Source organism: Mus caroli, unplaced genomic scaffold (assembly GCF_978045245.1).
Source record: "Mus caroli unplaced genomic scaffold, Mus_caroli_1 scaffold_18, whole genome shotgun sequence".
Taxonomy (NCBI): Eukaryota; Metazoa; Chordata; class Mammalia; order Rodentia; family Muridae; genus Mus; species Mus caroli.
In genome coordinates, this window is record NW_028227273.1 from 4,406,138 (window position 1) to 4,427,682 (window position 21,545).

General features: G+C 36.3%; 1 protein-coding gene across 42 annotated transcripts in view; it reads left to right on the forward strand.

The window, feature by feature from the left end:
* Nrxn1 (neurexin 1) overlaps positions 1 to 21,545 on the forward strand; it is a 1,038,549-nt gene that overhangs the window by 718,499 nt on the left and 298,505 nt on the right. For all 42 annotated transcript variants that reach the window (XM_085832802.1, XM_085832806.1, XM_085832815.1 and 39 more), the window contains one exon: positions 1,852 to 2,033. In XM_085832802.1, coding sequence (XP_085688928.1) covers positions 1,852 to 2,033 — 182 coding nt within the window. The remainder of the gene's footprint in view (positions 1 to 1,851; positions 2,034 to 21,545) is intronic.

Here is a 21,545-nt window from a genome sequence, read left to right on the forward strand (position 1 = left end):
TAGTAATACTAGTGTGAAGAGACTTCCGGGGACATAGAACATAAAAGGTGTCTCATTAAAATTTTCACTGATGTGACAAAACACCCTAAGAAAACAACCTAAGGAAGGAATACTGTAAAGCTCACAGTGTGTTGACAGCGTCCATTATGGTCCATTAACTGTCTGCACAACTCTCAAGCAGCTGTTGACATTGTGTCTATACTGGGTCCAGAAGCAGAGGACAGACAGGAAGTGCAACTAGGCTGAGAGACCAGAGAGCCCACAGCTAGTGATTCACTTTTCTTAAACTCTACTTTCTAAAGGTTCTATAACCTTCCAAAATAGGGACCAAATGTTCAAACTCATGAGCTAATGGAAGATACTTCATATTCCACCCCTAAGCAATGGGCCTTTCCTTCCCTTCTCCTTCCTCCCCTTCCCTTTTCTCTTTTCCTTCTCATTGGAGATTGAATGTATTGCTTTGCATTTACAAGGTGAAAACTCTATCACTCAACATCCTTAACCCTTTTATTCTAAGACTGGGTCTTACTATGTTGTCAAGACTAAGTATGATTTAAGTCTGTGGTCTAGGCAGGCCTTGAACTTGTGATTTTTCTGTTTAGTGTCTCTAGTAGCTGGAAATATAGACTGATACTTTTAGATCTTCTATTCTCTCTCTCTTTCTCTCCCTCTCTCCCTCTGTCTCTACTTCTCTCTTTCCTCTCCCTCTCTGATTATTCATTTTATTAAATGTAGGGATGTTTTGCCTGCATTTATGCATATCTACCCCAAATATGCCAGATGACTGCCGAAGTCAGAAGAAGGCATTGGATTCTCTCTGGACTTGAAGTTACAGATGGTTGTGAGCTACCATGTATATTCTAGGAATAGAAAGCTGGTTCTTCCACAAGAAGAGCAAGTGCTAGTGACCACCGGCAGTCTCTTCAGCTCCTTTATTCTTTCTTACACATTTTCTGTCTGAAATATCTTCCAAGTCTTCTTCTTCTTCAAGGGATTCCTTGTGTTCAGTGTGAGAGAAGTTCACAAATCAGCAGTATGGTACTCTAATGCTTTGAAACAGTCTCTTTATATACACTGGATAATGCCTGGTATCTCATTCTATGGACAGTCTTAATATTCATGGCTGAGACTGTAGCCTTATTCTCCATACTGTAAACCAGTATTTGCCTGAAAGAAGTGAAGATGGTGAGGGACTCTCTAGGATGCTCGTCTGTCTCACAGACCCTAGATGATACATGTTAAGTAATACCTGACTTCCATGGATGACAACTGCTATGTGTATTTGTTGACATAATTTCTGGGGTATATGGGTATTAATTCATAAGTTATCTTATGTCATATGTAAGAAAACCCTGTTCCCACAAAACTTTGATTTGTAACCTGTTTACTGCAGTTCATTCCACTGGGCTGTATGGCCCTGCATACCCTGTATGGCTGTATGGCTCCTGTCACATCTACATGCAGCCCTTGTTTCACAAACAAGTTGATATGTCCTTTGCTGCCTTTCTAAAGCCTTCAGTCCATGTTTCCATCTAAACTATTTCTTACAACTGGCAGCAAAAATGAAAGCCCATTACATCCTGTGCTTGTCCAACTCAATTGAGAAAGTTGAAATCTACCATTTGTTCTGTAATATCTGCTGGAGGATTTAATGAGTACATTAAAAACTGAGTGGCTTCACTGATTTTGTTACAAATCTTCCTTTTTCTTGAGGAAGTTTCATTGAAATCTATTATTTGTTTTGCCATAGCTCTGTGTGTAATATCAATGTTTTATTGCTATATCAACATGGCATCAGGAAACATAGACTTGGTATATTCATACTAATGGTATGTGTCTTTTGTTTTACAGCTGGGACAACATATATCTTTAGCAAAGGTGGTGGACAGATTACATATAAGTGGCCTCCCAATGACCGCCCCAGCACACGAGCAGACAGGCTGGCCATCGGGTTTAGCACTGTCCAGAAGGAAGCAGTGTTGGTGCGTGTGGACAGTTCCTCAGGCCTGGGTGACTACCTGGAGCTGCACATAGTAAGTACTTTTCAATAGGCTTAGCATTTGCATATATATATATATATATGCACATATATATATAAATTCATATAAAATATATTTTCTTGGATTATTCCCCAAAAGCAATTTAAATCTGGGATAGAGCTAATAAACTGTAGTGTTTATATGTTGTTAACATATACTTCATAATAGGAATAAAGTTATTTTTAATTTTGAATCTGAAATCACGTCAATTTTGTGCTTGCAAAAACATTTTGGAGTGAATTTCATCTCTAGGCAGATTTTCCAAGTTAATAAAGTAAGTTATTACTCAGTAGCGCTGTGCCATCTGGCTGGAAGCAGGAGGTTGTGGTATTGGTGTCATCTGAAGATCTGGATTCGGTGTTCTTACCTCTTTTCTTGCCAGAGTAGAAATTGTCTGAACTTATATGGTGTGGGAGGAATAAGGGAAGGAAACCTGAAAGATGTGAGGATTTAAGTTGGGGACATGAAAATGGTAACATGATTGTTTCTGGGTCATTTTGTACTAGCTTTGATGGCTGTCGGGAAAGTTCTAAAAAAAAAATGGTCTTATTTCTGTCTCAGCTCTGTTGAACTTGACATAGAGACTCAGCAAGTGCATAGTAAAAGGTGATAAAAGGTGAATAATCGCTTATGAAAGAGAGGTTTTCTCCTTAGGCTCCATAATGCATGTTATAGCTCAGACTCTTCTTTTCAATCCCACTTTTAAGGAAATACCAAGTGCATTTGTAAGTCTTCATTTCTGCAGCTCTCTGTATAATCCACGAAGAAGAATACACTCACTTTAACCTCTAAGGGATAGTAGTATTTTTCTGTTTAGCAAAATCACAAACAGAAAAAAATACGACATCCAAGGAACTCTAGATCTAGGTCTGTACATCAGTGGTACAGGGCCTGTGTAACATGTGCAAGACCCAGGTGTCGATCCCCAGTAGCATTATAAACAATCCAGCAGACAAACACTCTAAGGGGTTCTTGCTTCATCTAGAGGAATCTATTTTTGAAGTTTCAGATATAGTTGATTCTCTACAGTCTCTTCTATACTTGAGCATTGTTAATTGTCTAAGTCTACTGATCATGAAAGTCTGCTCATTTTGTTTATGTTTGCCTCTTTATGTTCTGCCTTTACCAAGTGCTATGTTCTCAAACATTTTCTTTCTTGATAGAAACTTGCTCTAAGCTAATTAGGAAAACCACCAGTCACTCCAGTACATCATCACAGATTGACAAGTTTTTCATTCCAAAAGATTTTATTAGTTTTTTTCTTAATCTCATTTTTACATTAGATTTCCAGAATTTCCAGTAAGTCAGGTAAAGTTTCACATTAGCCACAAATGCTGAATTCATTGCTAATCTTAGGGGAACAAATAAACAGAAAATAACACCTCAGCACAACCATTATTGAACCTTTGTAAATTTTTACTCAAAATGCACTTGTCATAAAATGGCAACCCTAGGAAAGTAATTTCACCTGCCTTTCAGCAAATGCCTAACAATCAAAAGTGAAAGCATTTGGATTTTTATAGCTTCATAAATAAATGATCAGTTGAGATAAACTTCACAGGGCAGTAAGGAATCTTGCTGCTGCTTAGAGCAATTGTGACATTCAAAAAATATATTTACTCAGCTCTGATTTAAGGGTTATGCTATTTAATATATTATTTCATATATATGTGTATATATGAAAGCAAACAAGACCTTTGTCCTTCTAAGAGAAATTACTTATTGATCTGTAGCCAATTACACCTTTAGCCTGAAAAAGATTCTGCAATGATCACTGTGAAATGGTAAGAGGCTGTTATTGAATTACTCAAACTACTGCTGTTTATTTTATGAACAAAGGGATTGGTCTAGAGTGTTGGCCATCTCTTAGGAATTCTGACTAACTGTAAGTTTAAGCTTCTTTAAAAATAAATAGTTGATAACTTCCATGTATGCAGCCAGTAGACTCCTCTCCTGGCCACAGATGGCTTCGCTTTCCTTCCCTCCAGATCCCCTTTCAGCTTTGCCTTGCCATTCATCATAGATTCAATGTTTATCTCTAGGTAATCTTTTTCTTGAAAGAGAATTTTTCAAATTTCCCTTGCCCCGAGAGCTTGTCTTCAACTGGGGAATGGATAGGCGTTTCCTGGGATTCCTAATACTGTTGAGTTCAGCCTTACCCAGTATGTTCTCTCCTTCCATTGTCTGCACATGATCATCCATTGGCACTCAAAAGCCTTTTATTTGGACACAAGTCACATGCAGTTAACATCTCAATGTTGGGTTTTGTTTTGGTTTGCATGTTTTGTTGGTTTTAATACAGAAATGTACCTATAAATCCTTTTAACGTATGGACCCATGAAGAGATTAAAAATCAAAATCAGGAAGGTAGGAAAGAGAGGGCAGGGGAAAATCAGAAAGGGAAGAGAATAGATCCAAGAAGATACTTGTGATAGAGGCTTTGCTTTCTCTCACTGTGAAAAGCATGGGAGGAGGTGTGGTTTTGAGACAAATTGTCCTTGAATTGGTCCTACTAACTCTGGTTCCTGGTAACTGGAATTACAGCCAGCATGCTTGGCAACTCTGGTTAATATTAAAAATACACAAGAATTTATTTATCTGATTATTATTTCAATTGTCAAGTTTATACTTGTTTTTAAAAATAAGTTCTCTGGGTTTTTTTTTCAGGACCAAAAATTTAAACATAAAGCAAAGTGTAGAATTGTAGAATATTGGCGTTTGTTTTCTTAAAAATACAACAGATTTAAGCTGACTTGAATAACATGTGATGTATCATTTTTTACTTACATTATATATACACATACATTATATATGTGCACACATACTTTATATATACATCATTATATATGCATATGTGTATATATAATATATGTGTATATATGTATATATGTTAGAAAATTTTGATACCTACTTTACTAGCTGGATGTTTTATGGGAACTTTCTAAGTAAGCAGTGTATAAACTCTGTATGGATCTCGTCTGAAAATCTCACTCTGTTTTTAATTGATAGAGGCAATAAACAGGAAGGTTGATTGCATCATTTAAAGATCCTCCATTCTTGCTAAAAATGTATAATGCTGTTTCAATTAACTAGCTGGAAAAGTCTGATTGGCATGTAATTTCAGCAAAGATTTGAATATTTGGTGTGGCTTATCTTCCTATTTTTCAGAGTGATCAAGTTTGAATTCATTGGAAAATGTAATCACATTTAAATTTTGATTAACTGGAAACTTAAAAAAATAGATCAACTTAGGAAAAGTTCATTTTGAATCCAGTGTCCTAATTTTGATAGATTGATTTTTGTTATATTTATGTAAATGTCATCAATGCAGAGTTCAAAGTCAGGTGGATTATTAATTGTTAGAGCTTATAAGGAGACAGGGAGTGTTGAAGATTTGGAGAGAAAAACTATTAAGATTTTCTAACAGAATAAATATGTTAATTAGGTATTGAAAATACTGGGTCACAGGCTAAGGGTAAGTCCTTAACTTTCACTGGTCAAAAAAAATCTTTATAGACACACTTTAGTTTCCATAGAACTCTGAGGACATCATCTAGCTTCTTGTTGACAACATAGAAAAAGAATAATAATTGATCATTATTTTATAGCAACCTGTATTTTAATTGGTGCTAATTTATAAATATTTTTTTTTTTTTTTTGGTTTTTTCGAGACAGGGTTTCTCTATGTAGCCCTGGCTGTCCTGGCACTCACTTTGTAGACCAGGCTGGCCTCGAACTCAGAAATCCGCCTGCCTCTGCCTCCCGAGTGCTGGGATTAAAGGCGTGCGCCACCACGCCCGGCTATTTATAAATATTTGATGCAGGATCATTTGATGTTTTAAGAACACATGTGCTGAAAGTTTTTGTTTGTTGAATCACTTACCTTACCTTCAAAACTAGTCTATTTATTATATAACCTTATTTTATCATTAATGATTCTCTATTTATTTCATATTTTCCTCTGACTTTCTGATAAACTATATGATGTCATGGAATGTTACTTATAAAAATGATGATTAATAAAAACATGGAAACATGGCTTACTCTAACTTTCAAGCCTCTCCCATAGGGTTTATTGAGCACTTAATTTTCCCCATGTCTACTTTGCATGCAGTATATATGAATAAGGTGACATTACTTAGATATTACACATATAAGAAGTGGATAAAGCATAGGTTTTAAAGACAATATAAAGTGTCTTGTGAAATATTTTACCATAAATATTTAAATTAGTTATTTGGCAGGCTTTTAGTCCATTAAAAATATTTGCTCAGGAGCAATGAACAAAAACATTTAACTAGGGTTGATTTATAGCATGTAGTTTTTAATCAGATGTAGCATGTAATTTTACCAATATTGTCACTTTCAGAAAATCTCCTGTAGGTATCACTTTACAGGTGCTAATTAGAGATTACATTTAAGACCTCTACATTTATGGAAGGAAGGCTGTGTGAATGAGGACTCACCCCTTTGGTGGGTATTAATGGTATCCTATTCTAACCAGGGGAATTGGAGGAGAGGCTGAGTGAGCAGTGTTCTTGGAAATACTTTCATCTTGGGAACATGAAAAAGCATTCTAAATTCCACTGGTGAATTGTTGTACACTTTTGCCTTAAGTGATTTTTCTTTGTCATCTTCTGGGGCAGAAACTGAGTTTTGGAGCCAAGCTCTTAATTGATTTTGATTTACAAATATACCTTTGATTAGCACTTTTAGTATATACTCAAAACATCGTATTTATAGGAAATATTAAATGTCTCTAAATAACCTGACAATATGATTTCTGCCTAACCTTTTTCATCTTGCTCTGTCAGCTTCCATGTTCCATGACTATATAATATCACTGTTGTAACATTCTATCCAAAAATATCTTTTTATAGGCAATAATTATATATGTGTGTACACTCATATGAACAAGAGAAAACATAATTTTTCCCCACCAGCTTTTCTTGAATTGTAATATTGTTCTGTTGAATTACTGTTTTTGGGCAACAGATACAATCTTTTATGAGAGTTTCATGTTGCGACATAATATTTAAATTCAAACCTTAAAGTCAAATAAAGTACATATTTAACATAGTTTTGTTTTCCTGGGTCATGAATTAATGTACATGTATCAAATTTGACTAGAATTTTTAAAAACAGAAATAATGGCTTTTTGCCATGCTTTGAACACTTCTTGTCATCCAAGCTGTTGAGGTATGAAAGACAGTCATCTCTGGGGAAGATGTGTGAATCTATGACCCAACTTCTATTGACTGTGAGGACAGCTGGTGCCAGGCTATGCTGGGAAAAGGACATGATAATGGATGCACGGTCCCCATCCCATGGTCCTCTTTTTCTCCTTGGGAGTGTCAACCTAAATTTAGAAAATAAACCATGAAAAAAACTCTCCCGTTAATTAATTAATTGACTAATTAGTTGATTAATTAGTATGGTAATGGCCAAGTATTACCATTATAAACACAGTCATACTGCACTTGTCAAATTGTGAGCATACTTAAAAAAAAATAGGGCAAAAAGAGGCTTTTCTGTTCCCATCTGTTTTGGCTTTTTTTTTTTTTTTTGTATTTTCTCTTTTGGGTTTGTTTTGTTACATTGTGTGTGTGTGTGTATGTGTGTGTGTGTGTGTGTGTGTGTGTGAGAGAGAGAGAGAGAGAGAGAGAGAGAGAGAGAGAGAGAGTTGAAGATCAGAGGGCAACTTGCAGCTCACAGATGTCGGTTCTTTCCTTCTACTCTGTGGGTTCAGGAGATGGAAAGTGGGTCATTGGGCTTAGCAGTAAACATCTTTAGCTGCTCTCTTACTTACCCATCTACTGCCATAAAGATGCACCATGACCAAGGCAACTTATAAAAAGGAAGAGATTAATGGGGATGACTACAGTTCCAGAAGCTGGGTCCATGACAATCAACGGCTTGTACCATAGCAACGTGCAAGTAAGCATGACACCCGCACAGTAGCTAAGAGCTTATAAATTGAGACAACCATCATGATGCAGAGAAAAAGTATGGGAGAAAGAGACAGACACACAGACATACAGGCATGCACATGCACACACACAGAGTGAGAGAGAGTGTGCGCGCGTGTGCGAGAGAGAAACAGAGAGAGAGAGAATGAGTGAGAGAGAGAGAGAGAGAGAGAGAGAGAGAGAGAGAGAGAGAGAGAGAGAGAGAAGAATCACTAACTGGGAATGATATGAGCTTTTGAAATCTCAATGAGCATTTCACAAGGCCACACTTCCCCATGCTGCCCAATAGTTCTACAAACTGGGGATCAAATATTAAATATATGAATTATGAACTTTTATTCAAATCACCACACCTGCTTAGCCATGCTGCAAACCTGTAACACCCATTACTCATAATTCATGGTTTTGTTCAGTCTTTTCCTCCATTTCATACAAGCTTGTGACTTTCACAGAAGTTAATGCAGTTGGTTTCTCATTTTTCTAAGCAACTACTAGTTAGTCAACTGTGTTGTGCCAGTTCTTATAAATTAGCTCCTAGCACTGTATCTCCTCTGACACTCTTGTAAAGTTTAAAGAACCTGATCCAAGACACTGAGTACCCCTGTGCGTTCTCTGTTCATGGCTTTGTTATTGTTAGAAGTCTGTCCTCTGCCTCCACTTCCTGGTTGTTGTTCTATCTCCACTTTGAGTCCTTTCTAGTACATTTTACATTGGTTATTTGGCTAAATTAATTCTTTGATATCATTAATTTCTAAAATTGCCCCTTTGATCTCATCATTCCAGTAATAAGAAGAAACATCAACCCCCTACTGACTCCCACCTATCCACAGGGGATGAGAGTTCTCCTCATTAAATGAACCAAACTCAGCTTTCTGGTCTTAGTTTTCTTATTTGGGTCCATCTTCTACATTTCCCTTCTCGGTCCTCTCGTCTAATGAAATGTACTAACGCACTTTTAAAGAATGGGGTTTTCCTATCCTCTTTTTCTAATGTTCTCCAAATTATTTCTTTCCATTGATTTTTAGTAGCTGAAGCTTAGTCACCAAGGTCTCTGTTTCTAGGCTCAGTGTTTCCATATTGCGCCTACAATATTCATACTTCCTAATCTGCTTAATGGAAATTATGAATATGGTTGTAAAAGAGGAGTAACATGCCAAGAATATTACTTCTTAGAGAAAATCGTGTCCACAGTCTGCCCTTTCCTATGATTGCTTCTCTTCCTGATGATTGCTTTGTAGTAAGCCTCAAACTGTTGCACGGAAAGGCTTCAAATGCTCTGTTCTTGGGCACTGGTGAGTTGCTTAAATGTTTTCTTGTGCCAAGCCTCTAACACAGCAGATTGCTTTGTTAGATTCTTTTTTATCTACTGAAGACCCCTTATTTTCTTCTGTAATAAAATCCTTTTAGGAATCTATCTCGAGGAAACATTTCTTTAGGCTAATTAAACACTATATAACAGGTCACCTAAAACGTAATTTATGTTGTAGATGATTGATTAGTTAGTTTGTCTAACTGTTTTTCCTATTTAACATCTTTTAAAACAGTTTGGTTATTGTTTTAAAATGTGGATACCCTGAGAAGTAATAGTTCAGAATAGCTGTACTCTGAAGGTATTGGTACATTGAACATTATTTCTTATAACTCTGTGTTTTCCAGAAAGAAATGATGAGCACTTGTTAAAACATATGCAAATGCTTTATTAAGGATGCAAGCTTTGCAAAAGTCTAAATGTAGAATGATGGAAAAGAAATGAAGTCACTGCTTGGGGCTTAATAACTATTTTGAGGAATGCATAGAGAATAAGAGGTCATTTACACACTGATCAGGAAAATGTCTCTTGTTGCACAAAAAGCATTGAAAGTCATATGCAAAACACACAGTAGGCATATTTTTAAATGCAAACAGCATAGTAAACAGGTCTGTCAAAGAAGAGGAAATAAGAAAATAGTAATTCTATGCATTAGAATTTTAATGATGCCGGCAATGGGTCATGACAAATATGAACAGTTTATTTTGCTTTGTAGACAAGGTTGGCCTTGAACTCAAAGATCATGCCCTTGCCTGCTAAGGGCTGGGATTAATGATATGTAACACCACTTCACAGACTGAACAGTTTATTTCAATAACCAAAGGAAATAACCAAGGTGAATATACAAGGGAGTGTTCCTATTAATAATAGGAAAAATGATCAGAATTAAAATCTTGCACAAAAAGGGACTAGATGTAATATTCAAGAAACTGAGAAAATTGTTTTGATGAAAACATACATGTTAGGGTTGAGGTATGTAACTTATCATGCCTTAGGTACTTTTTGCAAGAGGCAGTCTTTCAGAATTTTGTAGCACTGGCTGTTCTGGAACTCCCTCTGTAGACCAGGCCTGCCTGGAACTCAGAGTTCCATATGCCTCTGCCTACCAGGAGCAGGGATTAAAGGTGTGCACAGCCAGAATGGAGGATTCTTTATCAACATCAACCAGGATTTGCCTCCTGAAAACCAGCTGAAGAGCTTGTATAGCCTTTCTGCCAGTATAGTCCATTCCTACTGAGGGAATGCTCTATGGCCACTGGAGAACATATTATAACAAGGTTTCTATGGAGACAATTTAAAGGTGGACTTTTCCCATCAAGGAAAATAATTTTCACCTTGGACCTAATCCATTAAAAAGCCTTCCTGCCTATTGAAAATGAGAAATTCAAGATTGTTAGACAAAGCTTATGCTTTGGTGAAAAAAAATATTTAACTGACTACTACTTATTGGTCTTTGAAAACAGATCTAAGTATTCTTGAAAATTATTTTGAGTTGTACTTATCACATATCAATTTCTCACTCTGAAGTACATGTGTGTAGTCCTGGCTTCTCTCCTGCCCCCCACCAATCAGCACACTGATATTTCCTCTGCTTATTCATTTCCACATGGATATCTCAGATGCAGCTCAAACTTGGTTCATTAGAAACCAACCCCAGCATCCCACAGCTGAATGTCTGGTGTTACATCATTGACAAAAACTGTGCTGTATTCACTTACTGCCTGTCAGTTCTTGCCAACTCCCCATGTATTTTTCTGCTAGCACTGTCCAATTGAAATACGATGTAAGCCATATATGAAACTTTACATTATCTACTAGTTATAATACAGATGGAAAAACAAAGATAAAATTGATTTTAATAGTTAAATTAAGTTTAGTATCTCTTAACCTATACATAAGTTATTATCATCTTAAAATATGGCCAATATATGTTATTACCTACACCTCTCAATTCAGAATCTAAGATTTTCATCACAAATTCTTTGCTTTATAAAATCTACAGTTATATAGGTTCACTGACTTGTTTACACTATGCATTATTTAAAATTCTTCATAATTGAATACTGTATCAATGAAAAATTTATACACAAGTAAATTGAAATTACATACACTTTAGCATTGGGTTTTGAATACCGTTAGCTATGTTTCAGATGCCCATGCAACTACCTTCTACTGGACTGAACATTATAGTCTTAGATTATACTTTCTTGCTATGTCACTTTTTACTGCTACAGATTAATGGCCTCTGGTGAACTGTCCCTATGGCCTTCTACATATTCTTTCTTTCTCTAAAGCACACCCTCCCTTCTTAAATCTAATTCTTTAAAGTAGTATAAAAATAATGGTGTTTATTATGGACTCCTAACTCTCTTCCATATTGAGAGGGAAATGATGGCTGCAAAACACAGAGAGGCAGTGTTTCATTCACTGGCTCCCAGCCTTATTGTCAACACACTGTAACTCCTTACTTTGTGCTCATCTTCTCCAGTGCAAGGCCCTCGCTTTATGAGAACAAGCACTGAAACAGTACCACAGGCTTAGTTACTCAATCTGAAATTCTGCCCAACTCCCCAGCTAAACTTTCTTCCCATTGCAATGTTACAAATAGGAACACAGCTGGTCAGAAAGGGCATGGTCCTGTAACATTCAGAGCATTGCTTGACAATGCTTATTTAATGGGGAAAATTGATTATCTATTCATCAAAATTATATACAAAGACACTTGGTAATTTATTTTTCTATGAAGCAAAGATACTCCCTGAAGAAAATCAGTAAACACACACTTTTTATTCTTTTTGCTGCCCTCATATTTTCTTCTGGTTTATTTGGAAAGTTTCTGGTCCAGGACATTTTTGGAAATATTCAAGATACTTTTTTTCTTCCATTGCCAATACTGGTGATGGAACCAAGGGCCTGGCATATGCAATCCAAATTCCCTACCACTGAGGTGTGTCCTGTCTCCTGTTTGCTTATGTTTTAAGAGACAAGTCTTGCTAAGTTAGCCTAAGAAGCCTGGAGTTTAGTATCCTCAAGCCTCAGCCTCCTGAGTAGCTGGGATTACAGTTCTGCATCACCAGGCCTCTTATACAATTTTACATTTTAATGATTATTTTATTCACAATGTGTAGGATGGTGTTGAGCAGTAATAAACTTCATGATAACATCTGTTCTGTGACAGAGCCCAGTCTGAACCTTGAACTCAATAAATGATCAACCAATATTAGTGGACAAAGTTTAGGTCTAGGAGTTCTGCTGATTTAGTTCTACCAACATACTGACTATGTATGTTTTGGTATTACAGAGGTCATGTGCATCATCTCCTAAAGAGATCTGTATTTTCAGGCCAAAAGTGATAATAGAACTATTTCTTAAACCACTTCTAAAGATATCCATAGACCTTTATTACAAATAATTCTAAATCCAAACTTCTTAGTTGGTCCAATAATCAAGGTATAACCTAGACTTAACTGCCTAGCTCACACATAGCCTGAGCATGACTTTATCTCATGTTTTAACTGCTTATATGCAAAGAAACTTCCAGTACTATGAACATACAGAAGCAAATGAAGCAGGACTTTCTGACCTAAAATATCTTAGAATTATTGGGTGTAGTCCATTCTCCAGACATGGCAGGCACAGAATGTGAGCATGTGGGGTGAGGTTTTTAATTACCCTTGCATAAAATCACAACAAAAGTCTTGTTGTGTGATATAGTCTTTTTGTGTGATATAAAGTGATCAATGACATCAAAACTCCTCTAAAACATCCAAAGAAAACAAACTAGAACCCTCATTTAGTTGTTGAGAAATGCATCTCCCATCTACAAAGTGACAAAATCAGGGTTAAATTCACATAGTCTGACTCCCAAGTCCCTGAAGTAAAGCAAGTCCCATGGGCAGATGTCTGACATGACCCAGATGAGAGTACGAAGGCCATCCATCCACACTGAGACCAACCTTTACAACCCTGCCTTTGGTCTGTTCAGGGCATGTGCATAAAGTCAGGCATCCTCAGCTTTAATGGACCAACACCACAGAAACTGCTGACTATTTCAGGTATCTTCAACACAGACACTGTGTAGTAAATTAGAAACATCAAAAGCTCTCTGGCTAGCTTTCTCAAACATCCTGGAGTTGAGTAGATAAAATAGCAATTGGTGTGATTTGTATGCAATATATCTAAATTAAAAAATAGAGGAATACAATTATATATTTTATCATAAGTGACAGTAAAAATAGAATTCCAAACTGTTTTTGTTCATGCCAATTCTTATTTGAAATATTCCTCTCACATCTATTCCCTGCAAGCCTTTCTAATACAATTTTTAAATTTAAAGTACTTTTTAAAAATACGTATTTACAAAGCATTACTTTGTCCCTTATAACAAAACTAATGATGTCCTTCTTGGTATTATTAGAGGTCTTTGATTTTTTTCTACATATAGTTTAATTTCATATTATTGTACTATTTTTAAATGTACTGCCATCTCTTTAATTTGATGTCAATGGGAACATACTATATTGATATATAATATCATACTATATGTTTTATATATTATGTAGTTTTACACTTTGCATATACTAACATCATGTTTAGTATATAACACACAGTGACTGGCAGACAAAGGCACCATAAGTGAATGGAGAAACAGGTGAGCTCCTTCGGAGTGCCTGCTGGTCTCTCTGATCCCTGACCGGTAATTTTCCATTCTACAACTCTCACTTCGATACTGTTCTCCTTCGTGCACAGTATGAGGTAGACTCCCAAAGGATAATAGTACAAGCAAATGATACACAGCTGGGATCTCTACTTCCAGCCCACTGAAGCACACACACATCCCACAGAGGCCTCAGTGATAATATCTGTTATGAGAATATTCGTGAGCCATGTGGCATCATCACCTGCCTGATGGTAGAGATCAAAACTATGTTAATCAAGTGTTCTACCTCCAACTTACATCGCGTCCTTCTTTTATTCTTCTTTATTTGGTAGTTCTTGCTATAGAAAGCTGCTGCTGGCCAAGACTCATGGTCCTTCTGTCTGAGCTCTCAAGTTTAGAAAATTCAGACGCGTGTCATCACCTTGTATTGTTTCTCTAGTTTTGTGAACATCTGGCACTTGGTTAAATGATGAATGTGAAATGAATTCTCAGATTCTTGCCTATTTAGAGTTTTACCTTTATACATATTAAGTGCTTGAAGACAGTTATCAGTAAAGCCAAACTAAAAACAAAGCAGAAAGCTAAACTCCCCTTCTGAGATTATGCTTACCCAATTCATTTGCTTAGTAAGAAATAACTGTCAGACTATTTAGCATGCACCGAGTGCTTATTATGAAAAATGCATCAATTTAAGTATTTTGCCAAAATCTATACTTTACTTAATATTATCAGTAATTCACTGAAGAAAGAATTATTATTTTCATTTCACAGATGTGTGATTGTGTTTTAAAATAAATTAACCAAAATCACAAAACTAATAATTCCCTGGATTTGAAACATTTCTCTATGACTTCAGAACTTTTCTTTTCTTTTCTTTTCTTTTCTTTTCTTTTCTTTTCTTTTCTTTTCTTTTCTTTTCTCTTCTCTTCTCTTCTCTTCTCTTCTCTTCTCTTCTCTTCTCTTCTCTTCTCTTCTCTTCTCTTCTCTTCTCTTCTCTTCTCTTCTCTTCTCTTCTCTTCTCTTCTCTCCTCTCCTCTCCTCTCCTCTCCTCTCCTCTCCTCTCCTCTCCTCTCCTCTCCTCTCCTCTCCTCTCCTCTCCTCTTCTCCTCTTCTCTTCTCTTCTTTTGCTCTGTTTTTCTTTCTTTGTTTCTTTTGCCTTTTTGCTTTGTTAACTCAAAGGAAAATCTGAGACTATCACAGCCTCTTTCACAAATGGTCCTAGATCTGAATATCAATGAAGAGAATGGGTCCTTATGGTGTGCTATGTTGAGAGACTCCTTTACCATGGCACAGATGGGAGAATTATGAGTCTCTTACCATAACTGTACTAAAACATGCAGAGCCCAAACACAGCATCCAATATTTGGAGGCAAGAACATTTTCTTAAGTAGAATACTAGGTGTCTGTTAATTTTTAAACAGTGATTATATCTTGGGCCAAATTACATTTTGTGAAAATGAAATAAAAGTCATGAGTATGGTTCTGAGTGTTTAGGTTGTAGCTACCCCCTCAGCCTTTCTCCAGGCTCTAACACGGCTTCCTGAAGCCTGAAACGCATGACCTTTAAAACAATTTTTTTTTAAACCCAAAGGCAGGATAGACTGAGTGTGTATTTAAGCATATTAATGAGGAGAGCCAAAAGGGCTGAGGGCAGTGTTACATTATATCTCCTGCTGGTTGGGCATTTTTCTGACAGAGGTATTCAAAGAAAAGAGTATGTCATTCTACTTATTACTGTTAATTAGCTATAAAAGCAGGCATTGGGGGCTCCACATCCCACAGGGCATGGCAGAGAGAAGGGATATGAAATTTCAGTCGCAAAATGGATTGAGGTAAGGTAGATACTACATGGGTTTCAAAGTTGAGTTCATTTGCTCATTAAACTCCAGGCATTACAAAGATATCTCATACTGTGGAAAGAACGGTGCCTCATGCACAACGGTAGCTGTCTAATGCAAAGAATGGTGCAGGAGTGAAGTGACTGGGGGATGCATTTGTTATATTCAATTGCTATGTAGATGTTGCTCATTATTATGTGAGAAAATCATCAATGTTTGCATACTTTCCTACTTTTGAGTGAACTCCCTTCATTTCCATAGACTACATTTCCATTATTTAACAGCTCTTTTTATTTGCTGTCTTTGTTTTGTTGCATTTTTCAAACTATCTCAACATAAACTAGATACAATAGAGTAGTGATGCATAGATCTGGGTTTGTAAGGCCAATAATATTTTACAACAGTCTGTTTAGAAAGAATTGAATTTTATTTGCTACCTTATGGATGAGAGACTGTTTGCTTTTCATAACAGCTCCTGTTTTAATGTATATTATTTCTAGATCATGAAAGTACTCATTGAAAACTTAGATAATACAACAGTGAGGAGAATAAAAGTTAAAAGCAGAATATAATGTACTGTATTTTCTATGCTGTCTAAAATTGCAATCTTATATTTTAAGCACACACATTTCTACACATGGGTATATGTATATATACATATATTTGAACATTTATCAGAAAGGTGAACATTTACTTTCTAATACATATTAATCCATAGTTTGTTCATTTTTCTATGCTGTACTTTAGACACTTAGATTTTCAATAAAATGATCTATTTCCCTCACAATGTCCTACTGCTTTTGTATGCAAAAACTATTTATTGAACTGTTTTCTAATGATGGTTATATAGACTGTTTTAGGATATTTAATATAACAAATAACTTTACTTTTTAAAAATATTACTTAAAATGTTTTTAGGATGAATAAATTCCTACAAATGAAATGAGTACACCCAACTTTTATTTACTTATTCTTTTGCTCATTATCAAACTCAGGTCCTCGTACCTGAAAAGCAGGCCTTTCAACTACAGAGCCAGCTTCCTACCCACCTGTGTTTTACTTGAAATTCAATTCAGCTTCATTATTACTTAAATATTGAGCTGTATAGAATGAGTTACTTTGTGGAATATTTGATTTTAGATTGTTTCTGTTTTAATAGTCTTGTGGAAATGATATCAGCTCCCTTTTAACTATGGTGACAAACTTTCTCCCTTCTTGGCAGTATTCCTAGAGTAGCAATGGGCTTAGGTTGGGTAACAACTCCATCGATCTTATGATTCTCTTCAGTTCTAGAAAGAGGAGACAGGCAAAAGTTAATGTCCTGTGGGAACAAGTCCTGTTTCAGTGTCTGCCTCTGTGCTCTTCACCTCTCTCACATTCCATAATTCTTAATTTTCCCCCTAGTCACTTCTTATTTCAATCATTGTGTCTTTGGGACTCAAAGCATCACTGGAGCATGACAAGCTTTTAAATGAGTTAATATTGTCAGTGTTATTGTGGTTAATATTAATATAACAAACGGGATAACAACAAGTGTGTCATACTGTTAAGCAAATCCATAGATGCCTTTCTCTTGATGGCACACTTATGCAACAAAGTTGTTGATTTCAGGCAGTAGATTACATACAGGCGATTGCTCTTGTATTTTGTGACATTTGATAGTCTCTAATATTGAATTGAGAGAAAGTAAGAAAGGCTAAAAAGATTAATCATGCTTCCTTCAATCTTCAGTTTTCTTCAGTCCTTTGATATAATTATTACTGCTAGGGGTAAAAATGACCTTTGGATATCTGAGAGTATTTCTGACTAGTTTTCTAATTGCTTATTGAGTGATTCATGGGTAAAATGTAAACACACGAAGTCTATCAAAACAATACTTTTTTTTTTTTTTTACTTTAAAAATCATCTTCAAGTTGTGGTAGTCCTGGGTTTCACTACTAAAGAGTAAAAGATAAAACAGGTAACTATAAAGGTAGAGTTTGTGTAGTACTGAATGGGTACTGAGAATTGTGTGTCTCATGTATCATAGTCACTAACATATTCAAAAGCATAGCAGATGTTTTTTGCTATGGCAACACATGTTACTGAGCAGCACGGAGTCCCATTTGACAAGTCAGTTTTTATTTTATTTCTTTATCCCCAAACCTTCTCTAATAATTTCACATCTCAATGTGTGTTGATTTGTTAAGCAGCAAGCAGATAAGAGAAACTCTCTTCTCTGCTGTTTATTTCTAGCAGGTTGCTTGCCTTCAGGATACAAATCCCATGAGAGTCTAAAGTAAAATAACTGGGTGGCATTCAGTAAACCATGCACACAGATAACTACACAGCTGTCAAATACAAGTGGGTAGGGGGTTCCTTCAAACAAGTTCTGAAGGTAGCCATGTGGTCATACCAGCTTAGTAGGAAATTCTGCCAGGAAGCATGTTTGTGGTAAACAGGGTGTTTAATTGTGATGCTTTGTGTACATACCTTCTAGTTGGCTTGCTTAACCAGCAACTTGTCAGCTCGGGTACTCAAGGGAGCCCGAGGGTGTTTGGTATTGCAAGATTTGCTCCCAAAAGGTTAATTCTTTGGAGCTTTCCACAGCCTATTTTCCAACCCTTTAATTGCTTATGTTTGGGAAAAAACACACCTGATATATATTCTAAATCTAAAATAAGGTAACTGTAGAACAAATATATTTTAGAGTCACAGAAATATGTAAAACTTATTATAGGATATTTTTAAATAGGTGTTTTAGCAAAGATTCTGTAGAGCTATATTGAAAATTGTAAAATTGTAGAAATTAGATACAAAAGGATTCCTAGTCTGCTTTGTGTGGTGAGGGGATTATGTCAACCTGAGATCTAGAATTGAAAAGGCTAAGTTTCAAATCTGCATGAAATCTTCTAGTGGATGTAGGGAAGAAGTTGCAGCTTGAGGGCCTCTGTATATTTCCGGTCATTTTCTTTCATAGGATTTGAATAATTCTACTAGGGTCTGTTTAATCGTGTTAGTCTGTTCTTGGCACAATGATCAATACATACAATCTGTTCCCATCCACACTGATTCAAAGACTGAAGTGAAGTCCTCTTTGTTTGTACAAGTAAGAGAGAAAAAATTTCCCTATCGTTGTAGTGAACACAATGTTTTGCCAGTTCCAAATATTTTGGTGATTCCCGACCACTAACATGTGGCAGAGGAGCTGGTCGTGTTAGACTTCCTATGAATATGACCTGTCACTCTCAGCCTGCCTGTAGGAAAATAATCTCAAAGAAATGCTCACATCAGCTTCTGTTCTCTAGTTAGTTAGGGTGAAAATCAGAAATACCTCCATATGGAGGTGTTAGCATGAGAAGTGAACAAACTCTTAGGTATGTTGTTTTCCATTTCATACTTGGAATAGAAATATGACAATTGTCATTTTAGATATAGGTAAGTCTTCCAGGACTCCTTTATTCCACAAGCTTGAGGACAAGTAATTTTTGGTAATACCATCATAGCCTTCTGGCTTTATAAGAGCCACTTTCCAACCTTGAATACAAATTCCATATCATACGAAATTTCATTAATCCTTTAAGAGATGCAAAGAAAGGCATTGTATGATATGGAAATCTGTATGAATAACATGTAGACCTGTCTAGTCACAAAACAATTTATCATCTTCGAGGAGTTACAGAATTATTGTAGGTGCCAGAAAGTGAAATGTGGCCATTTATTTTGGCTAGGCCCTATGAAGAGAGAGATTTAAGACATTTGAATACAGTCAAAGCAGAATATCTTACCTTAAAATTCAAACCTGTCTTTTAGGTGTAATAACTATTCATGCATAGAATCAAACATGTGGCCAATGATATTCTGTTTGCTTATAACGTCACAGAGGAACTCAAATATAAGTTCAGTTTCAGCAGAGAAAAGAAAATACAAATACCGCTAATATGTTTTTCTTTTAGGCTATTTTAATAGTATGGAATATTTCATTTTGTATATGTATAGTAGGTGTCTATAGGAATTTAAAACAATACAGTTTAAACTTGCTAGGTGAGGCCATCAAAGCTCTGGTTTCAAGAGCAGAGAAGAAGACTGGTTTATAAGGTTTCTGGTATTTGAAGTCTCTCAATGAGCCTATTCTTCAGGAAGAAAGGGGATTTTACTGCTCTGTCAGCTGCATGTCACTGGAAGTTTCAATTCTATATTGGGATACAGAAAGACCAAATGGCTTTCTCTGTAAAAACAAAAACACATAGTATTGGGGGAGGTTATATTTGTTTTCACTGAATATGCAGCTTATTGCAGAGGTTGAGGCTGTGAAAGGGGGAACACAGTAAAATCTCAAGTGCAACATTCAGAGAGAATGTTCAACATTTTTCAGAGATGAAGTTGATGCTAAGAACAAGTAGTGCTTTCCTGAAAGATGACTGAAGTCACATAGTATCCACTTATTCGTGATCTCCCTGCCTCCTCCTCCCCACTTTCCCCTTTTCCTGCCTCTTCTTTTTTCTGGCACAGGGCCGCATGTAGTTCATGCCTTTCAAACACCTGATCCTCCAATTCCCAAATTCTAGGATTGCAGGAATACAGAACTATTCCTGGCTTACAAATCTTTTCAAAGGTCTTTCAAGTATGATGAACCTTGTTTGTTTGTTTGTTTTTGTAGTATAGGAATAGAGAAGATATTGTAAATGTTCCAAAACACATAAGAAGTAATAGAAACAGACTTGTAAACAAACATATTTATTTGATTCAATAGTGGTATTAATATAACCTTGAAATTTTAGAATAATAGCACTAAAGAAAGAACACCAAATTTTAACTTGGCAGTTTTAGAATCATCTTTATCATAAGTAGGAGAAAAATTTGCAAAACTGACACACACAATCTAACATAACTGCTATGAAAGGCAAAAACTATAATACAGTACAATATGCTTTTTCTTACTAATCTTGTGTCCTTGAACACAGTTCAAGTAGGCACTGGTAAATGGTTTCTAAAGGAAGGCCAAGTAGAACCACCTTATCTAGTTTTTCAACAATAATAAAAAAGAATGAAGGACAGGGAACACAAAGGATTTTGAGCATTGTACTCACAATCTCATCCTTAGAGCAATGTTACTGAATATGTGATTTCCAGCAGGTCCAGTTATTCGACGGTCTCTAGGGGACCTTCTCCTAAGAACCAAATAGGGGGATAGAGAGAGACAAGGACCAAGTGCAAGAATGACATGGAAACATTTTGAGTGGCATCAAGGTCCCACTGTATTAGCCAGGCCCAAGGTTTAAATGCACAAGCAAAAGGGGAAGTACTTCTCAGCAGGAGGAATGGGGCAGCAGAAATGCACCTCAGCAGGAGGGATAGGGCAACAGAAATTTTTCTTTTGGTAACTACCTGGGGAAGCAGGAACTTGGTGGTATCAGGGTACATCTTGAGGTCAGGACATCCGACACTGACTTAGGGCTGGAACAATCTGTGGTTGTTCTCAGAGCAGTGCATCGGTGGCCCGCTTTTGACCCCCTTTTCTTCAGGGGGAGGGAGAGGCCCAATTCAGAGATCAGGACAATTGTGTTGTCTTAATAGCTCCCAACACATATGTCTTTCAGTCTAGTGATCTACCTTCCAAAAAGCTTTCTTACACTAAGCATATTGTATGGACTCAGAGTATAGCTGTCCTTGCAGGTCCAGTTTTGTGGTGTTCCTTCTTGTAAATAGCTTGTTCTATCTTATCAGGCTTTCCTGAAATTGATACTCATT